At 39.0% G+C, this 20,797-nt stretch overlaps 1 protein-coding gene across 1 annotated transcript in view; it reads right to left on the bottom strand.

Annotated features, from left to right (window-relative positions):
- Window positions 1-511: 511 nt before the first annotated feature.
- The window catches only part of LOC128861909 (mucin-2-like), a 191,263-nt gene continuing 170,977 nt past the window's right edge, over window positions 512-20,797 (bottom strand). The window contains exon 5 of the mRNA XM_054100287.1: window positions 512-705. Within this exon, the coding sequence (XP_053956262.1) occupies window positions 512-705 (194 nt within the window). The remainder of the gene's footprint in view (window positions 706-20,797) is intronic.

Here is a 20,797-nt window from a genome sequence, read left to right as displayed (position 1 = left end):
ATGTATAGCGTATTTTTTCCTCAAAAAGCCCATAGGTTCCACGCATTCTGCAGGGTTAAACGCCAGATATATCCAGCTGAAGAAACAGCACAAACAACATTTACCATTTTTTACCAATAGAGAGCCTGAATTCAAATCAAGCGCTTTGCCATCGACATTCATTAGGAAGAAAGGGTCGTACATAGAAGCAGTAACGACCGTTCTTATTGTTGTTGTTACAGTTTATGTACATAGGTAGCTGCGACAGCAATGAAGCAGTTGCAGCCAGTGTGGCAGTGGCAACAAACACATCAAGATTGTGGCATGAACACGCGCAAAAGCGTTGGTTGGTTGTTAACCTCAGCTCCTGGAAGCAATGAAACAACACCATAAGTCGCCGCCAACAGGCGACACGAGAGATGAATACGAGCCAAATGGCAAAGGCAAAGGAAGGGCAAGAAGATTAAAACGATGTAGAAGCGAAATATCTGCGGGTGCTCATACTGGCACACATACATGCATACATACGTAGTCAAAGCGAATGTTGCAGTGCGCTGCTCGCCTGCCAGCTACCGGTATCGCTGCGTTGACATTGCAATCGTGGCGGCGGCAACAGTTGTCGGCGCTTGCTGGTGGCTGATCGGCTGTTGGCTACCGATTGTAGCAACTTCTGGGAAGATGTGTTGGAATGTGTGTTTGCATGTCTATGCGTTTGTGTGCTTGTATCTGCGAGTGTTCGAGTATTTGTTGTTGCGTCTGTGCCACATGCTGCGTCGCGGCACTTTTTTAACGAAAATTGCTGTCATTTCAAATGTAGCCAAAGACAACAGAACAAATACAAGGACAACGAAACGAAAAAAACAACTATGATAGAAATAATAACAACAACAATAGTGTTTATGGTGGCAGACTCAATTGTAAATGAACAACAGCAACAGCTATAGAAATAGGAACGGTTGCAAGTAGGGAAGGTGACACAATGTAACAACAGATCATTTCATATACAAACAAACAAGCATATAAATGCGTTTGTAAGTACCCTTTGATTGATTAGGGGCATACAAAGGGTTAAAAACTTCAAACCGGCTGGATACGTAGAAGCAGGAAAACCCCATTTTGTAGCTTGTTAGGTAGTGAGTACCGGTAATCTCACCTCAAATGATAAGACAAAAGACTGCTTACAGAACTCAGTTCGCTGGCTGTAGCTTCCGTGGAAAATGTATGGCTTAGGGCTACTTTTGTAGGAAAAATTTAAACCACATCATAAATAGGCAGAGTAGTTCTACCTTGCACTATTTGAGCTGCTTGAGCCTAACGAGCTAAGATTCCCAAATAATTAGCTGGTAAACGAACTCGCTCAGAAGTTCTAATAATACACCCAGATATTTTTTCTGCGCCCACTCTCCATACGCTAAGTTAGGATAGATTGAAGCGATTGCCCACTGTGGGACACACTCAGGCTAATGGCCAACTGTGATGCCGCGTGGGGAACTGGCCCTTATCCCTCCTAAAACCAGTGTGTACTTTTAAAACTTTGTAAAATCCGTAATTCAGGCAGATCCGAGATCTTCCAATTCATTAAAGGATTGTCTACCCAAAATGGCGAGTCTACGTTTGGATACAGCAGGGCAGTGACACAGAAGACAACTTCTGCAGAAGTCATGTGTTTGCAGAATCATTCTCTGAGCGTGCCTATCGATTAGGCAGTGCCCCGTAATAACTGATATCAGTATGTTAAGAATGTATGTTAAGAATCTTCTTAGTAGAAGTTCCGTGCGTTTAGCATTGAGAGTCGGCTACAGCTGGCGGGCGATTTTACAAGTGACTTCATTACGCCATTTTTCGTTCGCTGTTCTTACGATTTGTTCAAGGATAAGTAGCTTGCGTGTTTGTAAGTGTATACCTATAGCACTGTCTATATACTCTTCAGTCAATTTGGTACCAAGTTTCGCTAGTCCATCGACTCTGCAGTTCCCCTCAAAGTCACAAAGGCTAGGAACCCATGTTATCATTAGGTGAAATGACTCAACCACCTCGTTAAGAGATGCGCGGCATTTCATGGCTACCTTGGAGGTTGTCGACTGTATTGTGAGGAATCTTATCGCCGCCTGGCTATCAGTGAAAATGTAGACATCATCTACAGGTATCGCATCATACTGTACCAGTGTAACGGCCTTCATTATTGCCATCAGTTCAGCCTGAAAGACACTACAGTAGTCGGAAAGTCGAAAACTGAAGGAGATCTCCAGATGCTCGGAATATACACCTCCGCCCACCCTGCTCTCGAGCTTTGATCCATCTGTTTATACATGAATGGATGCGCCCTGTCTTACCACGTCCCGTTCCTACTCTTCCCTCGCGGGTAGGAGGGTCGTGAACGTTGTAATGGCAAGTATAAGCGGGACTTTATGGCCCACCTGTCCGGGAAGCACCAACGTGCCATCCAGGATTTTTCTCCATACGCTTAAGAATAAAAATATTCTGTTAAAGGAACTGCCAAGTCGGTTGCCTTGTATTACAAATTCTGCACAAAAGAGATCCACACATTGAAAAGTATGGAAATATTATCCAATGTGGTAGCATCATGTTAATAGAAGAAAGAGCACATACGAGGAAAGGAAGAGGTATTTTGAAAGGTAACGGCTGAAGATTTAATTAGGTAACCGCTAGGCGGAAAGTTCCGAAAGCGGCTAACATCCATCTCCGGAACTCTTCCTCAGTTTATAAAGCATGGAAATTTAAAAAATGTCGGAATTTCCTCCGCATGAAAGCATATCAGCATACTAGAAGAAGAGACCATTTCAACAAATCAAGCTACATAGTTGAGCGCCGTGGCATGGATGCATATCAAATTGTGCTTAGTTAAACTCTCAGCGATGTTCGGCCGCCGGGTATGGGTTGGTGTGCGACTACCATTTGGAAGTGTGTAAATTGGAATCTTCATGCATGAATCATAGAAAAATATTTCTTCTAACAGCGGTCGCGCCTCGGTAGGCAATGGCAAAATCTCTGAGTGTATTTCAGTAATGAAAAAGCTCCTCATACAAATTATCTGCCATTCAGAGTAGGCTTAAAACTGTAGTCCCTCCATTTATGGAATAACATCAAAACGTTCAACACAAATAGTCAGAGGAGCACGGCCTAACACCCAATAAGGGGCGTAAGCGCAATCGAGCTCAATATCGAACAATGAAACCCAAAAAACACTTGCGATCAATCCATTGCCGGGCAGATCTTACAGCCAAGTATATTAAGAAGCTCAAGAAAATCTTGCTGAGCTGTCTTAAAGCCCACCGCAGGTTACTGAAGGCATCCGCCTGCTCTCTTTTCTTGGCGAAACTCAACTCAACGTTGACTTGCTTAGCAAACTTATTGATAATAGAGTTTTCTGCATTTTCACTGTGATCCACATAAATTTGATAACAAAGGTGTACTGATACTACAGAAAGATCAGCCAGAAACTCCTCCGATTGACATTGAGCCCATCATCAGTAAGTCTGGACACTAATTGCCACTTGCTTATAGGAAAATAATAATATAATAAATTTTGACCAGTAATCTGGAAGTTTTGAGTTGTACAGATTCGACGGATCTGTGGATATGTTCATTGCCTCAACTTGCCTCGAAATACTCGTATTACTTGCCTCTCTATCCTTCTTTAAGGGGATATGAGTGCGTATGATATAAGTGCGGACATAAGTGCACAGTAGTCGATATTAGCACGAATTACTTCGAGTTTTCTAAGAGTTTTTCAGTGCCTGCAGTCCAATCAAACTTTTAGCTTGTGTCTTCATATTACCAGCAGCCTTAGCTATGCCTGCTAATGTCTACTAGGATAGCATTTAATATATCATTAAGTGCTAGCGTAGAGGGCCGTAGTCCTACTTACCAGCCAATGCCTCCAGAGAACTGTGCAGCGCAAGAATCTCAAATAACAAAGGGTTCTCAAATAAATTGAATAGTGAATAGTGAATCGCTCTTCAGATTAGCGCTCTCTTTCAGAACGAAACTAGGTATTTGAACCGATCGAACGGGTCGAGTAAGGCACTGCTAGCTTAAGGAAACTCTCGAGTTTTATATCATTTGAAACTTCAAAGGACTGTGTCTGCCTAGGCTAATTAATGGCTCTTATGACAATCAAGTTTGGACACCTTTGCGTCAGATTATGGAAGGTAAATAGGGGTAATTTACTTTTCATATTTCACACACTTTCAGAAATCTTATTTGGTATACCTTCAAGTCCTGAAATTAGGCTTTGACTTTAAAGCTCTTATATGGCAGGGCCTTTATTGTTACAGCATTCGCTATGAGGCATCGAATCGTTGATAGACTTCTAAGCAATAACCTCAATACTAGCTTCAAATGCAACGCTACGCCAGCATACTTAGAGCTTACGACGTGCGCCATCCTCAGCCACATACAAACACAGCACTCACCTTTTTCTACACTTTGCGTTTCTTGCTATTTTACGGGCTTTGCTATTGAACTTGAATTCGTTAGCTGCCACAGCAATAGTTGGCATAGAAAAAAAAACAACTGCAATAACGCGCAGCATGGGCAATAGATAACAGCATTGGCATTGACACTGGCAGTGGCAGTGGCAGTGGCATTTGCCGCATAGTGCGCTTTGCGCTCGACTAATGGTGGTTGTTGCTGGTAGACGGTAGCTGGTTGCCTGCCTGGTTAGCTGGTGTTTGCAACATGCAACATGCAACAAAACATGTCGCCCATTCAAGTCGATCGCGCTTGTTAAATATCGGCGACGATGTCATCAATATCAGCGTAAAGCGTCAACAGGGCGGCTGCAACAACACCAACAACCGCGACAGTAACAACAACGACAGCAAACCATTGGAAAACAAGGCAAAAGCAGGCAACAACAAAAAGTGCCACCTATTGGTTCCACAATGGCAAGAGTTTTGAAAGAATAATTGTTGTAGTGGCTTTTTAATCGCTTGCGAAGTTTTTATTGTTGTTGTAGTTTATTTTCATTTGATTACAAATTTTTTATTCTGTTGTTCTTTTTATACTTTTTCTTATAGTTTACTTTGTTGTTGCTTTGCCAGCAGTTTTTTCTATTCTTTCAACTCCTATTATTGCATGCAACGCTGCTCTCTTTGTTGTTACTGTTGTTTTTAGTATAGTTTTTATTGTTGCTCTTTCCGCGATTTATTTCCATTCCTCTTATTTATTTTCTAAAATCTATTCGTTTGAATGTCACGTAAACGTTCTTCAACGCCGTTCTGTGATGCGGGTCGTTTGTATTGGTAATGCTGCTGATCGCTCATCCTCCGCAAACCCTCATCCTATGTACGTTCAGGTATATGGTATATTTTATTGCTGATCCTTTGAAGTTGTTTCAAATAAAGTAAAGAAAAATTTACTTTCTGACCCATCAATATTTCACTTTTATTCGTACTGAGATCGAAAATCCTGATAATTAGAAATCCATTTGAATTTTGCTTTAGATAATAATTACGAGCTGTATCTTGTACGCCAGTTGGAAACTCCAGCGTTGCAGCGCTCTACTAATTTCTATGTTAAACATTTTTTTCAACTTATTTTAACCAGTACAAAAATTTTTTATACTTTTTAAATGTTCATTAAAAGATAGAAAAAACTTTGCAGTGGTAAATTAATTTTTTCCTTAAAAAAAAATCGCAAAGAGATGCAATTTTTAGACCTCATAAGCCCCTTAAGTCAGCCCCTTCAAATAAAAGCTAAGCTTCATGCATGAGAATTACATAAGCCCACCTTTAAGAACTTGGATAACTTCGGATGTTGTTGTTATTGTAGCAGCTTACTAAACCCTATCTGTGCGATGTAGTCATCTGTTGTCTTTGTCTAACTCATCTAATGGTAGACCCTAAGAGCTGTTTCGAGTGCATTTGGGTGGACATATGAAGAGGTGGTTAGTGTTGTCCGGCGTGCCTTCACATGCCGGAGGTATATTGGCTCAGGGTCGATTCTGGATAGGTAAAAGTTTAACTTGCTACAAAATCCAGAGCGCAATCGGCGAGATTCAAGTGAAGTATTAAATACCTGCCCAATGAGATTGTACAGCTTCAGTTCATAAAATAATGACAATACCGCAGTAGTGCCCTGAGAAATCGAACAATCAGAATATTATTGGAATTAATGGCGGCCGCCGTGGCCGAATGGGTTGGTACGTGACTATTCGGAATTCAGAGAGAATCTGAAACATCGAATCTCGGTGATACATCAAAATGAAGAAAACAAATTTTCTAATAGCGGTCGCCCCTTGGCAGGCAGTGACAAACCTCCGAATGTATTTCTGCCATGAACAGCTCATCATAAAATTATTTCTAAATATTAAAAAAATATTATTTCATTGACCTGGTAAGCAACTAAAATGAATTTCTTACTTCGTCTCTCTACAACTCAACTATTTGATCCTAGATTCGCATGTTACTTGTAGCAACCTCAACTGGATAATAGGAAAGTTAGATGAAATGGTTGACACCGAGGGTAAGAGGGCTTGAAATTTGAATAGGTCGAGCCAAGGAGCACCAAGAGATTTGGTGGATCCTAAAATAATCAGGCTAAAAAGTCCAGTGTCCCAGTGGAAAGGGGGTAGATAGTCACGGAAGAAAGGTGAAAAGTAGCAGAGAAAGAGATAGGATAGAGTGGAGGCAGAGACAAAGGTAGTTGTTAGTCCTGTGAGAATTTTCCTGATTCTTTGGCAAATCTATAAATACTCTCCAGTTTTAGAAAACGAATATTACTCATTCTCACGACATCGGAACCCGAAACTTGTAGCTTTGCTCTAGCAATGGTAGGGCACTCACAAAGAAAATGCTCAGTGCTATCCGCTTCCTCCATGTAAGACAAGCAACTCGGGTCCTCAATGATTGCAATGGTGGTCTTATGCGGACCCCAAGGAATGTTTCCTGTAATAATACCGACAATCAACCGAATGTCTTTCCTTCCAAGTTTTAGTAGAAAGTTGGAAAGTTTTCTGTTCGGACTTGTCGCAAAATACTTTGCGAGGGAACCGCTGATCCACGGTTGCCCAATTCATCGGCAATTTCGTTTCCTTGAACACCGGAGTGTCCTGGAACCCATATAAGTACAAGTCTGTTCTGTCTTGCAACAGAATTAAGCTTCCTCTTACATTCTTGAACAGTCTTTGAGGTTTGCTTCGTGTTCTCCAGGGCCTTCCGTGCAGCCTGACTGTCACTGAAAACTCCAATCTCCGCTCCATGTCCTCCCGATTATCAATTCGTCTACTTTCAGGATGGCAAAACTTCCGTTTGGAAAACAATTACTATTTTCCCCATAGCATAGTGATACTTATTACAATCGTTTAAGTACCCTCCGGCTCCAGACCCCATTTAATTCTTGGACCCATCGGTAAAGAAAATATCCGTCAAACCTCCCTGCATGCATTCTGGATTGCTCCGCTCCATTGCGTGAGATCAAATTTCCTTCCAAATGAAACTATGGGTATCAGGTCGTCTTTAGGTGCCAAAAACAGTGGGCGCTGCTCAGATAGCAACTTAAAGATTTCTCTGTGTGCCAAAGTTCCGTCTTTGTGTCATAAACCATATTTCGGAGTCTACACATTGCTTTTATTGCTTTCTGTTTTATCTTAAGATCCAAGAGAAGCAAATCAAGCATACCATTTAGAGCATCGTCGCAGGTTGTACTCATGGCACCTGTAATAACCATAAACTTCTTTGCAGCCTGTATAGTTCCCGGAGAGTGGACTTAATCATAGTCCGTCGCCACCAGACCCCAGAGGCGTAAAAGATGATTCGTCTGATAAGTGCTGTGTATATTCATAAGATAACAACAGTTTTCCGACCCCAAGACTTACCAAAGGCTCTGTGGCATTGCTGAAAACTTCTTAATGTGCGATTCACCTTCAGTGAAACGTGTGTCTCCCAAGTCAGCTTCTTATCCAATATTACTCCTAGATATTTAACTTCATCGGAAGGAAAGACCAAGTGTCACACCTTTCAGTGTTGGAAGACTAAGTCCATCCAATTTCCGTTCTCTCGTGAACAAGACTATAGCGGTTCTGTTCTGATTGACGGAAAGAGTCATCGATTTTGTCCAGACTCCTCTGCACTTTCGTGCAAAGTAAAGACGGCTTACTTGGTGTTCTAAATTCGTCTATAGTGCTACGATTTGTAGGCCGAAAGAGGAACTAGGAAAGGGAGGCAGCTATGGGTAATTCGGATGCCCACAAACGCCTTTTAGGACAAAAAACTGAGGCACTTATTTTTTTATTTTTTCTTTTGCATTTGAAATTTAAGACGTCCCACCACTTTAACGTAAATTTTCAAATGTAAATTTTTCGTGAATGTTTACGATATCATTTGATCTCTTCTTCTCATTTTCCTTCATAAACATCCAAGAAATTATTTCCTATTCTTTACTAAAAAGAAAAACTAACCATTTCTTATAAGGCTACCGAAAACCTTCCGAAATTAAAAAAAAAATTAAATATATTTATTTACTTTTTTCATTTGTAGTCAAGTCTTTTTGGTCATTTGTGAAGAGATATTAAATGGGATTTGTTTTGGGGCACCCCAATGGGTGAGGGCACCCTTCTTGCTTAATAATCAAATTCAGTGGTCGGTAAATAATATTTAAACCTGCGCAGCGCTCGCAAGCTTAGATTTCCTGGAGCAGCTCATCAGTAGCCAAGGGATCCACAATATACGAACAATATTATTTAACCATAAAACTAAAATTTTAAAAATATTTACTTATAAAAAAATATGTGTGGTTTTTACTTGCAAGCTGGATGCTCTAAGCTAACCCAATCATTTCGAATGAAAAATCACTTTGCAAGGGTTTTGTATATTTCAAAGCAGTGATTAAGAGTACTAAGGTTGCAGAAGAGAGTTGAGATTGTAGAGTGCTTAGTAAGCGCCATTATCTGACTTTTATTAGTTCTCGTTCAGTATTTGTCAGATCTTTTTTTTTTGTAAATTAGTCCAGTCTTCACCAAAAAGAAGAAAACCAAATGTAATCAATGCTTGCTTTCCGTTCTGCAGTTTATTTTTTGCTCCTCCAGCCTTAGAACATTTCAAATGTTTTCTCGATAACGTCAATGACATTTTTGGGCGACGATAGCAATCGACATTCAAACGAGCAACCAAATAATCAGTAACACAGGCACGATGAGGTAAATGAAGAAAAAAGTTGTTGTTCAACAAAACATTGAAAATCCTGACAGTGACATTAAAGTCAAGTAGCTTAAAATCAACAGAGTGAATTGCAAATACAGGCAAGCATTTTGAATGTGGCAAGAGCTTGAGGAAAAAGTACGGCAACGAACAACAAAGAGCAATAAAAATGACAATGCCAATGACATTGGCACTAACAGTGGCAATGGCGATGGCAATGGCAAAGGCAAAGTCAAAGGCGATGGCGTCAAACACTCAAATAACGACCACTATGTGCCTACGTATTTACATACATACACACATACATAACCATAGTTAAAGGTAGGAGGGAGAACGCCTAACACAGGGAGCTGTGGCAGTGAAATGTGCAAAACATTTTTAATGACATCACGACAATGACATAACTGCACCAACAACAACAGCAACAGCAAAGCAAATAAAAAGTTGATGCAAAAAAAGAAGACGAATGAAATAAAAGATTTCAACGAGAAGGCATAAATTGCATACAAATTAACACACAAAGAGAGAAATGAGGGTTCGCATAAATTCGAGCGAAGTGAGTAGCAGCAAAGCAGCGCTAACACTAACAGCGGCGTAGAGGCACTAACGAAAGGGCGCTGAGAGCTGGTAAGGGAGCAAAAAAGCAACCATAGAAGAAGCTGTGCGAATTGACAACCAGTTTAAAGTGCAAACATAGTAGCATTCTTAGAATTCGAATAATCTCAGGCTCTAATGACTGCGCGCCGGCTAAAGAGTGAAGCCAGATGTAGGAGGCAAAAGTTTGCGCAAACTTTGACTTGCCACATACCAAGCAGCAGAAACAGAAACCACAGCGAGTACATAAATAAATAAATACAAATAAATCGCATCACTTGTTCGTCTTTTGCGACTCTAACATTGGAAGGCGGAAGTTGCGCACATTCCAAAGGAGCAACAGGCAAACAGGCAGACAGACGACAGTGCTCGAACCGCAGTGGCTCCCAACTGCTGACGCAATGCAGCAGCTACAGTAGCCAAGTGAGCGCTGGCCTTAGCGGCCACTGGAAAACTGTTAATTTGCCAAGGAATGCTGGCAACAAGAAGAAAGAAATATCTGGAAAAATAACAACAAGGCGACCTATAATAACTCTACCGAGAATAAGTAGTTAGTGCTTACGTAATGATTGCGTAGAAAAAATTGACTTTCAATTAACACGGAACGCTCTTTTTTGCCCTATTTGCGCTTTAACATACCCCTGTGTGTGATGCGTGTCTTTGTTTCTTTTCTGCAACCTGCTTTGGTAGTTGTTTTTTGCCTTTTTGTTTTTTTTGTTTTTTCTTTTGTTTTTATTTCCGTTACTTGCCATCACATAATGTATTGCATCGAAATTTACAGTTAATTAGTCTCTTAGCACCGCGAAACACGAATATTTCTCATGCAAGATTTTTCCAATCGAAGGCATGGGGCTCGGTGCAAAATTTATAAAGCAACTGAGTGATGCCATATTAAGTAATCTATGTAGTTTGGACTTTGTAGAAATTAATTTATTTGTGAGCATAAATTTTGCAAACATAAATCGTTTTTGTTGTGCAAAAAGTTAGTGGTAAGGTACTATAGGTCAGACTTAAGGACTCAATGACGAAATGTCGCTGTCACCACTAACTATTTTATGCAGACGCCTCTGCACTCTGCGCGCTTAAGCTCAGATCTGCATTTTAATTCAAAATGTCATATATTGGAAACATTTATATATCTAAGAAACTTTGCTTGCAAGAAAGAATCGTTCGGAGTGTCTTTTGCAATTCTGAGTTTAGCACTGAAAGAACTCAAAATAAATTCGAGGCCTTAATGCGGATGCAGGCTTTCGCTGTGCGCATTTGACTCTAACTCAAATAGTTATGGGTAACCCATTAAAAAAATTGTAGGGATTATTGAGCATAGCTTCAGTTATTAATAAAAAGAAAACTGAGGGTAAATGTAGCAAAAAAGTATTTAAAAACAAGTTTGGAAACCAAACATTTCTTTCTACAAAAAAACTTGTGTTAGTATTATTCGAGACACTTATTCAAAAATATCAACAAAATTTTATTATGCATTATTCACATAATATTTCTTTTCTAAAAAAATGCATTATTTACAATCACAAAAAAAAATAAATCAGAAATTTTGAAAAAGGAAAAAAATTCTTGAAAACAAAAATTTCAACAAAAAAATATCGCAAAAAAGGGCAAAACATGTATTATTTACAATTACAAAAAAATTAAGATCTCGAAAATTTTGAAAAATGGAAAAAAAATTCTTAAAAAATTTTAACAAAAAAAAATATTAAAAAAATATCGCAAAAAACTTTTAACAAAAAAAATATTAAAAAAAAATATCGCAAAAAACCTTTTTTTCTAAAAAAAAATGTATTATTTACAATTACAAAAAACAAAAAATTTTCCCAAAACTTTTGAAAAACCTCCCCAGTGAAAAACAAAATATGTTTTTTTCTAAAAAGTTGTTTAATATTATTCGAGCCACTTATGCGAAAGCAGTGAGTATTTGCATATAACTCGATTAGTTATAGGGATACCATTATGAGAATTAAAGGGCTTGTTCAGCAGAGCCTCTGCTATTAATAAAAAAAGTGAAAAAAGAAATCTGAGAAGGAACAAAACACTTTTTTTTAAATATCGCGAAAAACAAACATTTTTTTCTAACAAAGTTTTAGTATTTACAATTAAAAAAAAAAACATTTCCACAAATTTTGGCAAAACTCCCCGTGTTATTCAAAAATGGCAAACAAAAATTCTTTAAAAATATTTTCAGCAAAAAAACGTATTTTTTTTAATAAATATTTGTTATTATTTTATTCCAGAAAGCAGTGAATGGCTGTGCGTTTTTGCATATAACTCGAATAGTTGTGGCGATTCCATTAATAAAACAATTTAAAAATATCTGAGCCATTATTCAAAAATGCCGACAAAATTTTTAATGAAGCAAAATTATTTTACTAATCCAAAAAATACAAATCTAATCCAGAAAACTATTAGCAAAAACAATTTTTTTACTGATCCCAAAAAAATCCAAATATAATCTCAAAAAATGTTAATACAAAAAATTTCTTTTCTAAAAATTTGCATTATTTACAATTACAAAACAAAAAATCCAAAACTTTAAAAAAAAAATTTTCCAAAAAAACTATTTTCCAAAAATTTGGAAAAAAATGGTCCCGATTTTTTTTTTTAATTATTTTTAATAAGCGACTAAAGTTGTCAGCTAAATAAATTATTTTATTCTCAAAACAGAAAACACAAATATTATAAAAATATTAGGAAGGACCGAAGATATTTAAATTTAAAGAACTCTTTCAAAATTATCAGCAAAAGAAAAAAAAATTTTTTTCCAAAAAAATATTTTCCAAGAATTTGGAAAACTAAATTCTTGAAAAAAAAGTGCATTATTTTCAATAACCAACTAAAGTTCTTAGTTGAATAGAATATTTTGTTCTCAAAACTTAAAACACGAAAATTAAAAAAATGTTAGAAAAGACCGAAGATATTTAAATTTAAAAAAGGCTTTCAAAATTATCAGCAGCGAAAAAATATGAAAATCGTAAAATTTGTTTTTAATATTTCTTCAGCCTACTTTTCAAGCCTACAAATGAACCAAATTTCAGAAGGAATGACGACAATGTCCGAAATACTTGGATCACTTTACAAGTACAAGAAATCGCAGGCGAAAATGCGCAAATTAACTTGGAACATTTATTTTTTAATAAATTCGGAATTACTGAGAGTAATATTCTGTATAGCTGGAAGATTTCAATTTCCACTCGAGGCTTTCAATTGTTGCGATAATAAGGGTTTGTGATGCGCAACCCACTTCAGATCAGCGTTTCTTCATTTTAATAATACAATAATAACAGCGCCATTCTCCTTTATTCCATATAAATACATAGTTCGGCTTTCGGTACTAAAAACTCTTCTAAAGTTGTCTGAGTTGCAATTTTGACTCAACTTAAATTGGTCGCTAATTGTAAAAGCTCAATACTTAGTAACGAGCTTTGAGCTTTCACTCAAGCTTTCCTAGAAGAAATTGAGAAAACTTTCACTGCGTAAAGGTTCAATGAACTCTTTCCAAATTTTCTTTTTGTAAAACTGATTGGATTTTCAGATTCAGTGGATTTGTGATTAAAAGATTTTGGCTTCACTGATATACAATTTTATTATATTTAGGAATTCTAGGAAGAGTAGTATTTTTAGTCTGAACAAAAGCTAATAATGAGGGCAGAATAATTTTTTGAATCAGTACGGATACTTATGAGATAGTTTGGAGTAACGAGCCAATAGTAATTTTTTTATATGAATATTATATAATAAATGTATTAATTTAATTTTTGTATGAGTATTCTTTGCCGAATGGGTTGGTGCGTGATTACCATTCGGTTCACAGAGAGGTCGTTGGTTCGAATCTCGGTGAAAGCAAAATTAATAAAAACATTTTTCTAATAGCGGTCGCCCCTCGGCAGGCAATGGCAAACCTCCGAGTGTATTTCTGCCATGGAAAAGCTCCTCATAAAAAAAATATCTGCCGTTCGGAGTCGGCTTGAAACTGTAGGTCCCTCCATTTGTGGAACAACATCAAAACGCACACCACAAATAGGAGGAGGAGCTCGGCCAAACACCTAACAGAAGTGTACGCGCCAATTAATTATTAAAAAAATTATTATTCTTTGCGGAAGTATCATAAAGGGTGTTTCTTTTTAGAGGTTAGGTTTTCAAGTTGGCACTACTTTTTCGTAGATGGTCTTTTTGACAGCTGTCACTTGATTTATGCTCAGTTTGGTTTGCCATTTCATAATGAATAGACTTACACTTGAACAACTTTTGCAAATCGTGCAAATTTATTACGAAAATAATGGTTCGGTTCGCGCGACGCATCGAAGAAAATTTTGTTCAGCGATGAAGCTCACTTTTGGTTGAATGGGTATGTCAATAAGCAAAATTGTCGCATTTGGAGTGAACATAATCCACAAGCCATTGCTGAGACGCCGTTACATCCTCAAAAAGTCACTGTTTGGTGTGCTCTATGGGCAGAGGGAATCATTGGTCCATATTTCTTTCAAAATGAAGCCGGCCATAATGTTACAGTCAATGGAGAGCGCTATAGAGCCATGATTAATGACTTTTTCGTGCCTGAATTGGACGATGTTGATGTGGACGACCTTTGGTTCCAACAAGACGGCGCTACATGCCATACAGCCAACGCAACAATCGATTTATTGAAGGAAACTTTTGGTGAGCGCATTATCTCGCGCCGTGGACCTGTGGAGTGGCCTCCAAGATCGTTCGATATAACACCGCTGGACTATTTCTTGTGGGGCTATCTGAAGTCGCTTGTCTACGCAGATAAGCCCGAGACGATTGACGTCTTGGAAGAGAATATTCGGCGCGTTATTGCTGACATATGGCCCCAATTGCTGCAAAAAGTGGTCGAAAATTGGGCCTCTCGGCTGGAATTTATTCGACCCAGCCGCAGCGGCCACTTGCCCGAAATCATTTTTAAAACATAATGGCAAACCCTTATCTTTATAATAAAGCTAAATTCTTGGCCATAACATTAAATTATATATGTTTTATTTCATCTTGAAAAGCTAACCTCTAAAAAAAACACCCTATACTACATTTAAAAGTACGCGAATCACAGCCCTTGAAGCTTAGATTATTGAGTTTTAAAAATGAAGAGGATTAACGATAATAGCTTTCATCCAAATTACGTATCATTCTGGTAAAACTAAGCATTACAATTTCAACAAAAGGCAGGCCGTGAAGGTCGGCTACCGTAGCCGAAGGCGTTTGTACGTGATTACCATTTGGTAGTGCCGCTGTGGAACGCTCGAAACACTAAAGTATTAGGAAAGGTTTCTTGTAATAGAGATCGTCCTTGGCAGGCAATGGCGAACCTTTTGCTGTATTTCTGTTCTCATAAAAAAGCATCTGCCATTCGGAAACGGCGTAAATCTGTAAGGGACCTACATTGTGGAACAACATCAAGACGCATCGCAGAGGAGCCGGCCAAAAAAACCAACAAAAGGGCAGTCACCTTGGACTTTCGTCTGCGAGTATCAAAGAGGAATAGTTGCAAAATAAATTTTAGTCGCTCAATAAGCAGTAGACATCAAGTGGATCGAGTGCGAATACAAAATACACTCCTTGCAATACAAGCACAGTTAAAACGGTTTCCACATTAACTTTGAGGCGCATAAAAATTACAACAACCAGCAAGAAATTGCTAAGCGCCAGCCATCGGCAGCAAAAAAAATCATCAAACGGCATATTTTAAAAATAAGTTATTAGAATCACAGTAATTACAAAAGCAGCAACAGCAACAACAATAGTAAAACAAGCAGGCGTATCAGCAACCATAATTCGTAAAAGTGCTTGCGAACATAAAAACCAAAACAAAACAATAAAAAACCACAGCTTAGTGGGCAGCGCTGCGCAGCACTCAAAGATCGAGCTTGCCACCTAAAGCTGAAGGCATATCAGCAACAGCAACAACAAAGGAAGTTGTCAGTTGACAACAGACAAACAACAACATTAGAAACAACACACGCCAAATAATGCTGAGTTGCACGCACAGACACACAAGTACATTATGTATGCGTATATGCATGTATGTGTGTTTGTGTGCACAAAGTATTGTATTTGGTATGTGCAATATATACAATGTGGCAAACATGTTGGTTGTGCCACACAATGATTGGCGCCAGTAATTACACATTCCGCGCTGTTTGCCGGCATTGCAAAAAAACAAGCATTTAAGGAAGCTGCCGACGCGCCATAGCAAACCGACCTGTCCGCCCGCCAGCCAGCCAGCCAGCCAGCGATGCCAACCAGCCACCAAGAACGCGAACAAGCCAAGAATGAACAAAAACGGCATCAACAGGTAGGGAAAGCAACAACATTTTGCACATAGGATATGCCACTTTGGTTGCTGCCTGTTTGGCCTTTAAAGGCAATCACAAGAACAAGAACACCAATGTCACGACTATTCTTTTGTTGAAGTTTCATTTTTACTTATTTTCGCTATTTGCTGTGGCAAGTACGCCTCGATTGCGGCGTTAAATGCAGGCAATGTGACAATATGGCAACACTGCCTTCTCGCCCAGCCATTGTTCATTGCGCATTGCTTCACTGCTCCTTTAACTCCTCCAACTTTTGGCTTTGCGGGCACCAAGCACTAGCAGCTACAAAATGTGGCGTTTAGTTTGTTTTGGGGCAACATACGTTGTCATGCTCTGCAGAAATGCAGCAACAACGTCAGCTGCGACAACAACCATGCCAAGCTCTAAAATCCTCTGAGATTTACGCCTGTTGTGCGAGAATTTTAATGAGGTGTCCAATGCCAGGCAATAGCGGGACAATCCTCGAAACGACAACAATGAAAATAGCAGCCAACACTAGAGGATAAACAACAATGCCAAGAATAGTTCAATGAAACAAAAACAAAAAGAAGGAAACAAAACAAAACAAAAAACAATAAGAAAAAAAAGAAAAACAAAAAAAAAACAACACCGAAGAAGTGTTGCAAATCGTTAAAACAGCGAATGTTGGAAAACGTGCTCCAAAGGAAATTTGCACGAATCGCAACTTAGAGGTATTCACTTGAAATGCGATTGAGTAGTGAATTTCGGAGTGGTAGATTCACTGCATGAGGCAGTCAGTTTTACGCTGTCGGAACGATTCGGATTTATATTCGCCCTGTCCCTATGGCTTGATACCCTTCTACAGGGTAAGGCCCTCGAAGTGTAACCAATTAAAAGAGCCATAAATTTAGATTGGAAAATTATTATACTTTTATTCAATTCAAAGTAAAAATTGGGTGAAAATAATACAAAATTAAGAATCTACTGCAGATATTTTGGCCCACTCACGGATAATGACTATTTTCAACGCCTCTCAACTGGTGGATGTTTTAGTTCGGCCCTTGGTTTCCAAAATGGCCCAAAGAGAATAATCCATCGGATTCACGTCTGGTGGTTATAAAGTTCGGAACGTTGTTCTTGGTTCACTCGAGCTTTGTGAGGCGGTTCCGAGTCCCGTTGAAACGTACATGGTCTGGCATCGAAATGTTTGTCTGCCCACGACTTCAAAGCAACCTCCAGAATACCTTCCTGATAATATTTCGCATTTACCTTGACACCAGGCTCGATGAAAACAATTGGAGAGCGCCCAGCTGCGGCCCCCTATCGTTTTGGGAGTTTACGAATTGCTCAATTTGAAAAATTGTCTCGTCAGAAAACAGAATGTTCGGAAATTGAACGCTTTCGGCCAAGCGACGCAACTCCTTCGCTCTCTCAACCTGACTCGTTGCTGCTTTGGTGTGAGATCATGTGCCTTTTGGATCTTATAAGGCTTGACTTTGAGATTTAATTTGATTTTCCAGTATGCGGCGGATGCTACGATCAGATATTTTCAGTTCTTTCGCCATTTGGATCGCACTTCGTCGGGGATTTCGCTCAAGTCGCGTCTTCACTTTTTGAACCATTTCACGTGATGTTCCAGTCTTTTGATGACCACCTCCTTGACCACCTCCACCTCCACCTCCAGTGTCATTGTAATGGTGCGATAAACAAATTCTTTATTTACTTTCAGGTGCTCGAGCTCACGAACAGTCGCTGGTTATGATTTTCCAGCCAAATATAATGCAATCACACTATTACGTTTAAACTGCATTACTGATTTTCTTTTTTCGCGCTTACTCTCGGCAAAATGCTTCCGCGCGCTTGTAAAAGGTACTCTGGGCTGTCATTCAGCCAACTACTCGTAACAGACAGCAGATGAACTGAAAATGTTGCTGAAGTTGGTTACACTTCGAGTACAGGACCCTGTATAGAAAAAACCAATGGGTCAAAGGAAAAGTCCGACATACATATTGCACTGGTACCACTGATAGATTCCTTCATAACTCTAGCCAATCTAACCCTTTCAATACCTGATATAGAAACCTTACTTTCAATGGGTAGGTAAAATATTGGAGCTCGTCTAAGTAATTCTTGTTTAAAATAGTTGTTTGTTGCTACAAGACCAACAAATATTGATTAGGTTAAGTGAGGTTAGGTTGTAGCGGTTGTTCACTAGGCTCATAAACTGCTAAAAAGCACCATACTTCCACTTCTTTTGGCTAACTTGTTCTCATCTCTCCTAAAACCAATGTAAGCCGCTCAGGAACTTTCGACGGTTCTTGATTTCCACCGAGTTACGATTTACCAACTCATTGAAAAATTGACTCCCTAAAATGATAAATCTGCAAATTATTTCTCACTCTTCTGCATTACATAGCCAATGTGAGCCGTTCAGAAGGTCCCTGATTTCCACCGAACTCTCTGAAAAATCGTCTCCCTAGCATAGTAAATCTACCACAGTGGCATTAAAGTTGCAAAATCATCTTATCTAGACAGCTTCTGCAGAAGTCATGTGACTGCACGCCCAACCTCTGGGTATTAGTGATTACACCCATATACTTTTACAGCTTCACAACAAGCGAACTTGAAAAAACACTTGATTGCAAAGTTTGTGTTATTCGTAGCTCAGCTTTGAATACACCAAACTTAAAGCTTGGCCGGTCCAAAGCGCTTTGTGGGCATGACCCACCAAAATGATAGCAAATGCTTTTTCTAAAGAAAGCTCTTCATGAAAAACCATCTTCCATTGGAGGACGGCGTAAAAGTGTAGGTCATTACAGCTCTGGCAATTCGTTGTTTCAGACACACAGGTTGCTCAAGCCGCACACCACAATATGAAGGAGGAGCTCGGTGAAATGAGCAATAAAGGATGTAAGCTTCGGGCTTGGAAAGAGTTGATTTAACTACAGAACTTCAAGTAATTTCGTGCAAAGGGCTAATGTCTGAGATTTTGAAAGTGGTCCCTAGAGGGTTTTTTTAATTCCAAAATGTTAATCAACATCAATTTTGGCATGGTGAGAGTTTCTGGCTATGCCTCATGAATGGCTCGCTTAATATTTACCTTAACAATCCAAGTTGTTGGATTGCTCGCATAACATCGTCCAATTATAGCACCCCCAAAAAAACGATTCTAATGGATTCAAATTATGGTTTTTAAGACGACTAATAACATGATTACCGAACTTGGTGCCCGAAAAATCGATTGCAGCATTCTATCATGGGATCTGTGGCATGGCGCGCCATTCTGCTAAAATCAAAAATTCTCCAAGTCCATGCCTCCAATTTCGACCACAAGGAATCGTTTATTATGCATCCGTAGCACTATTTGATTCAGATCCATTCCGTGAGCTCCAAGTAAAACAGCAAACATTTTATTCCAATGTCTGAGATTTCATTAATTTGCTGTAGGAAGGGCTCACCAAAAGAGCGAAGTTTTGCTCTAGCTAGACCTCGACATTCACGTAAATAGTGGAAAAGACTTTCTTTTACCCCCTACGCCTGATGCCTTCTGCAGTTGGGATTGAAAAGAAGATTAAGTCTGACTGCATGATCCCCTAGCTTGGCGTAACCTGTAAGGGTCGCAGTGATTCGTTAGATGTTTGGGCGCGGGCATCATAAGAGGTAATTTGTCCTCTGGATGTTGTACGACGGTCATATTTTTCTTGTTGTAGTGCATGTAGTTAATTGCTTCCACCTTCTTTTGGCTAAAGCATAGTAGTATGGAGCAGTAGATGTTTTTATTGTGTTGAGTGGGGTAGCAACTGCTGCCGCCTCTGTTATGTCTAGAGCCGCACCATTCCTTGCTAGCTCAATTGCTATCTCATTACCTTCTATAACCGGGAACCCACATTAGAGTAATTTGAAGCGAATGTCGAATCAATTCTAATTCCTCTCTACCCTGTAAAACTGGGCAGATCTTATTGGATGATATGGACTTGGAATATAAAGCTTCGATAGCTGCTTGACTGTCTGAAAAATCAGCTTCTCCTGCACCACTTTTTTCTAGTGCTTTATTGATTTGCATGCTTCTCTAGTTGCTAATAGTTCTGCCTGGAACACGTTGGTATAGTCAGGAAGTCTATTTGATGTGGATAAGTTGAGTGTCTCCGAAGTTTGGCTTCTGAATTTGATTTCTGATTTCAATAAACCCAGTGTTCGTGTTACTCAACACTGACTCAAAATAACATAGGATTAAAAATACAGACTCTATATGGGAAACTCCCACAGTGAATGACTCAGGGAGAACGACTACTATATGATGCTGCCCACATTCGAGTTCAAGTCCTAAAGCACATTGGAAGGCTCGTAAAGTGGTGTACGTCATTAAGACTATCCATGTTTCAGCTAACAAATGATCGTCCTGTTATTCTATTGGGTCTGAACCTATAGCGTGATTTAAGGGTGGTTATTTGCGATAACTTACAATAATTTTTTTCGCACAATTGGTAACACAAAATTTTTGTTGTGTTTTTTAAATAAAATCTACGGTCTTATAGAATCACTCATTAGGATCTCTCGAAGAAAATATTCAACTTTTATTTCTCTACAAGCGAGTGAAGCTTCTGATAGAAGATCCTACTATAAAGATAAGTTGGCGCTTATGTGTTAATCAAAGAAAGGAAGTCATTTAACAAAGTCGCCTGTACTACCTCATCTGCCCAATTCATCATAAATTTTTCATTACCAAAGTATTCACTATCAGCAGGGCCGTGGAGAGAGTATTCG

This window comes from Anastrepha ludens, chromosome 4, assembly GCF_028408465.1.
Source record: "Anastrepha ludens isolate Willacy chromosome 4, idAnaLude1.1, whole genome shotgun sequence".
Lineage (NCBI taxonomy): Eukaryota > Metazoa > Arthropoda > Insecta > Diptera > Tephritidae > Anastrepha > Anastrepha ludens.
This window is presented reverse-complemented; position numbering and strand designations above follow the sequence as displayed.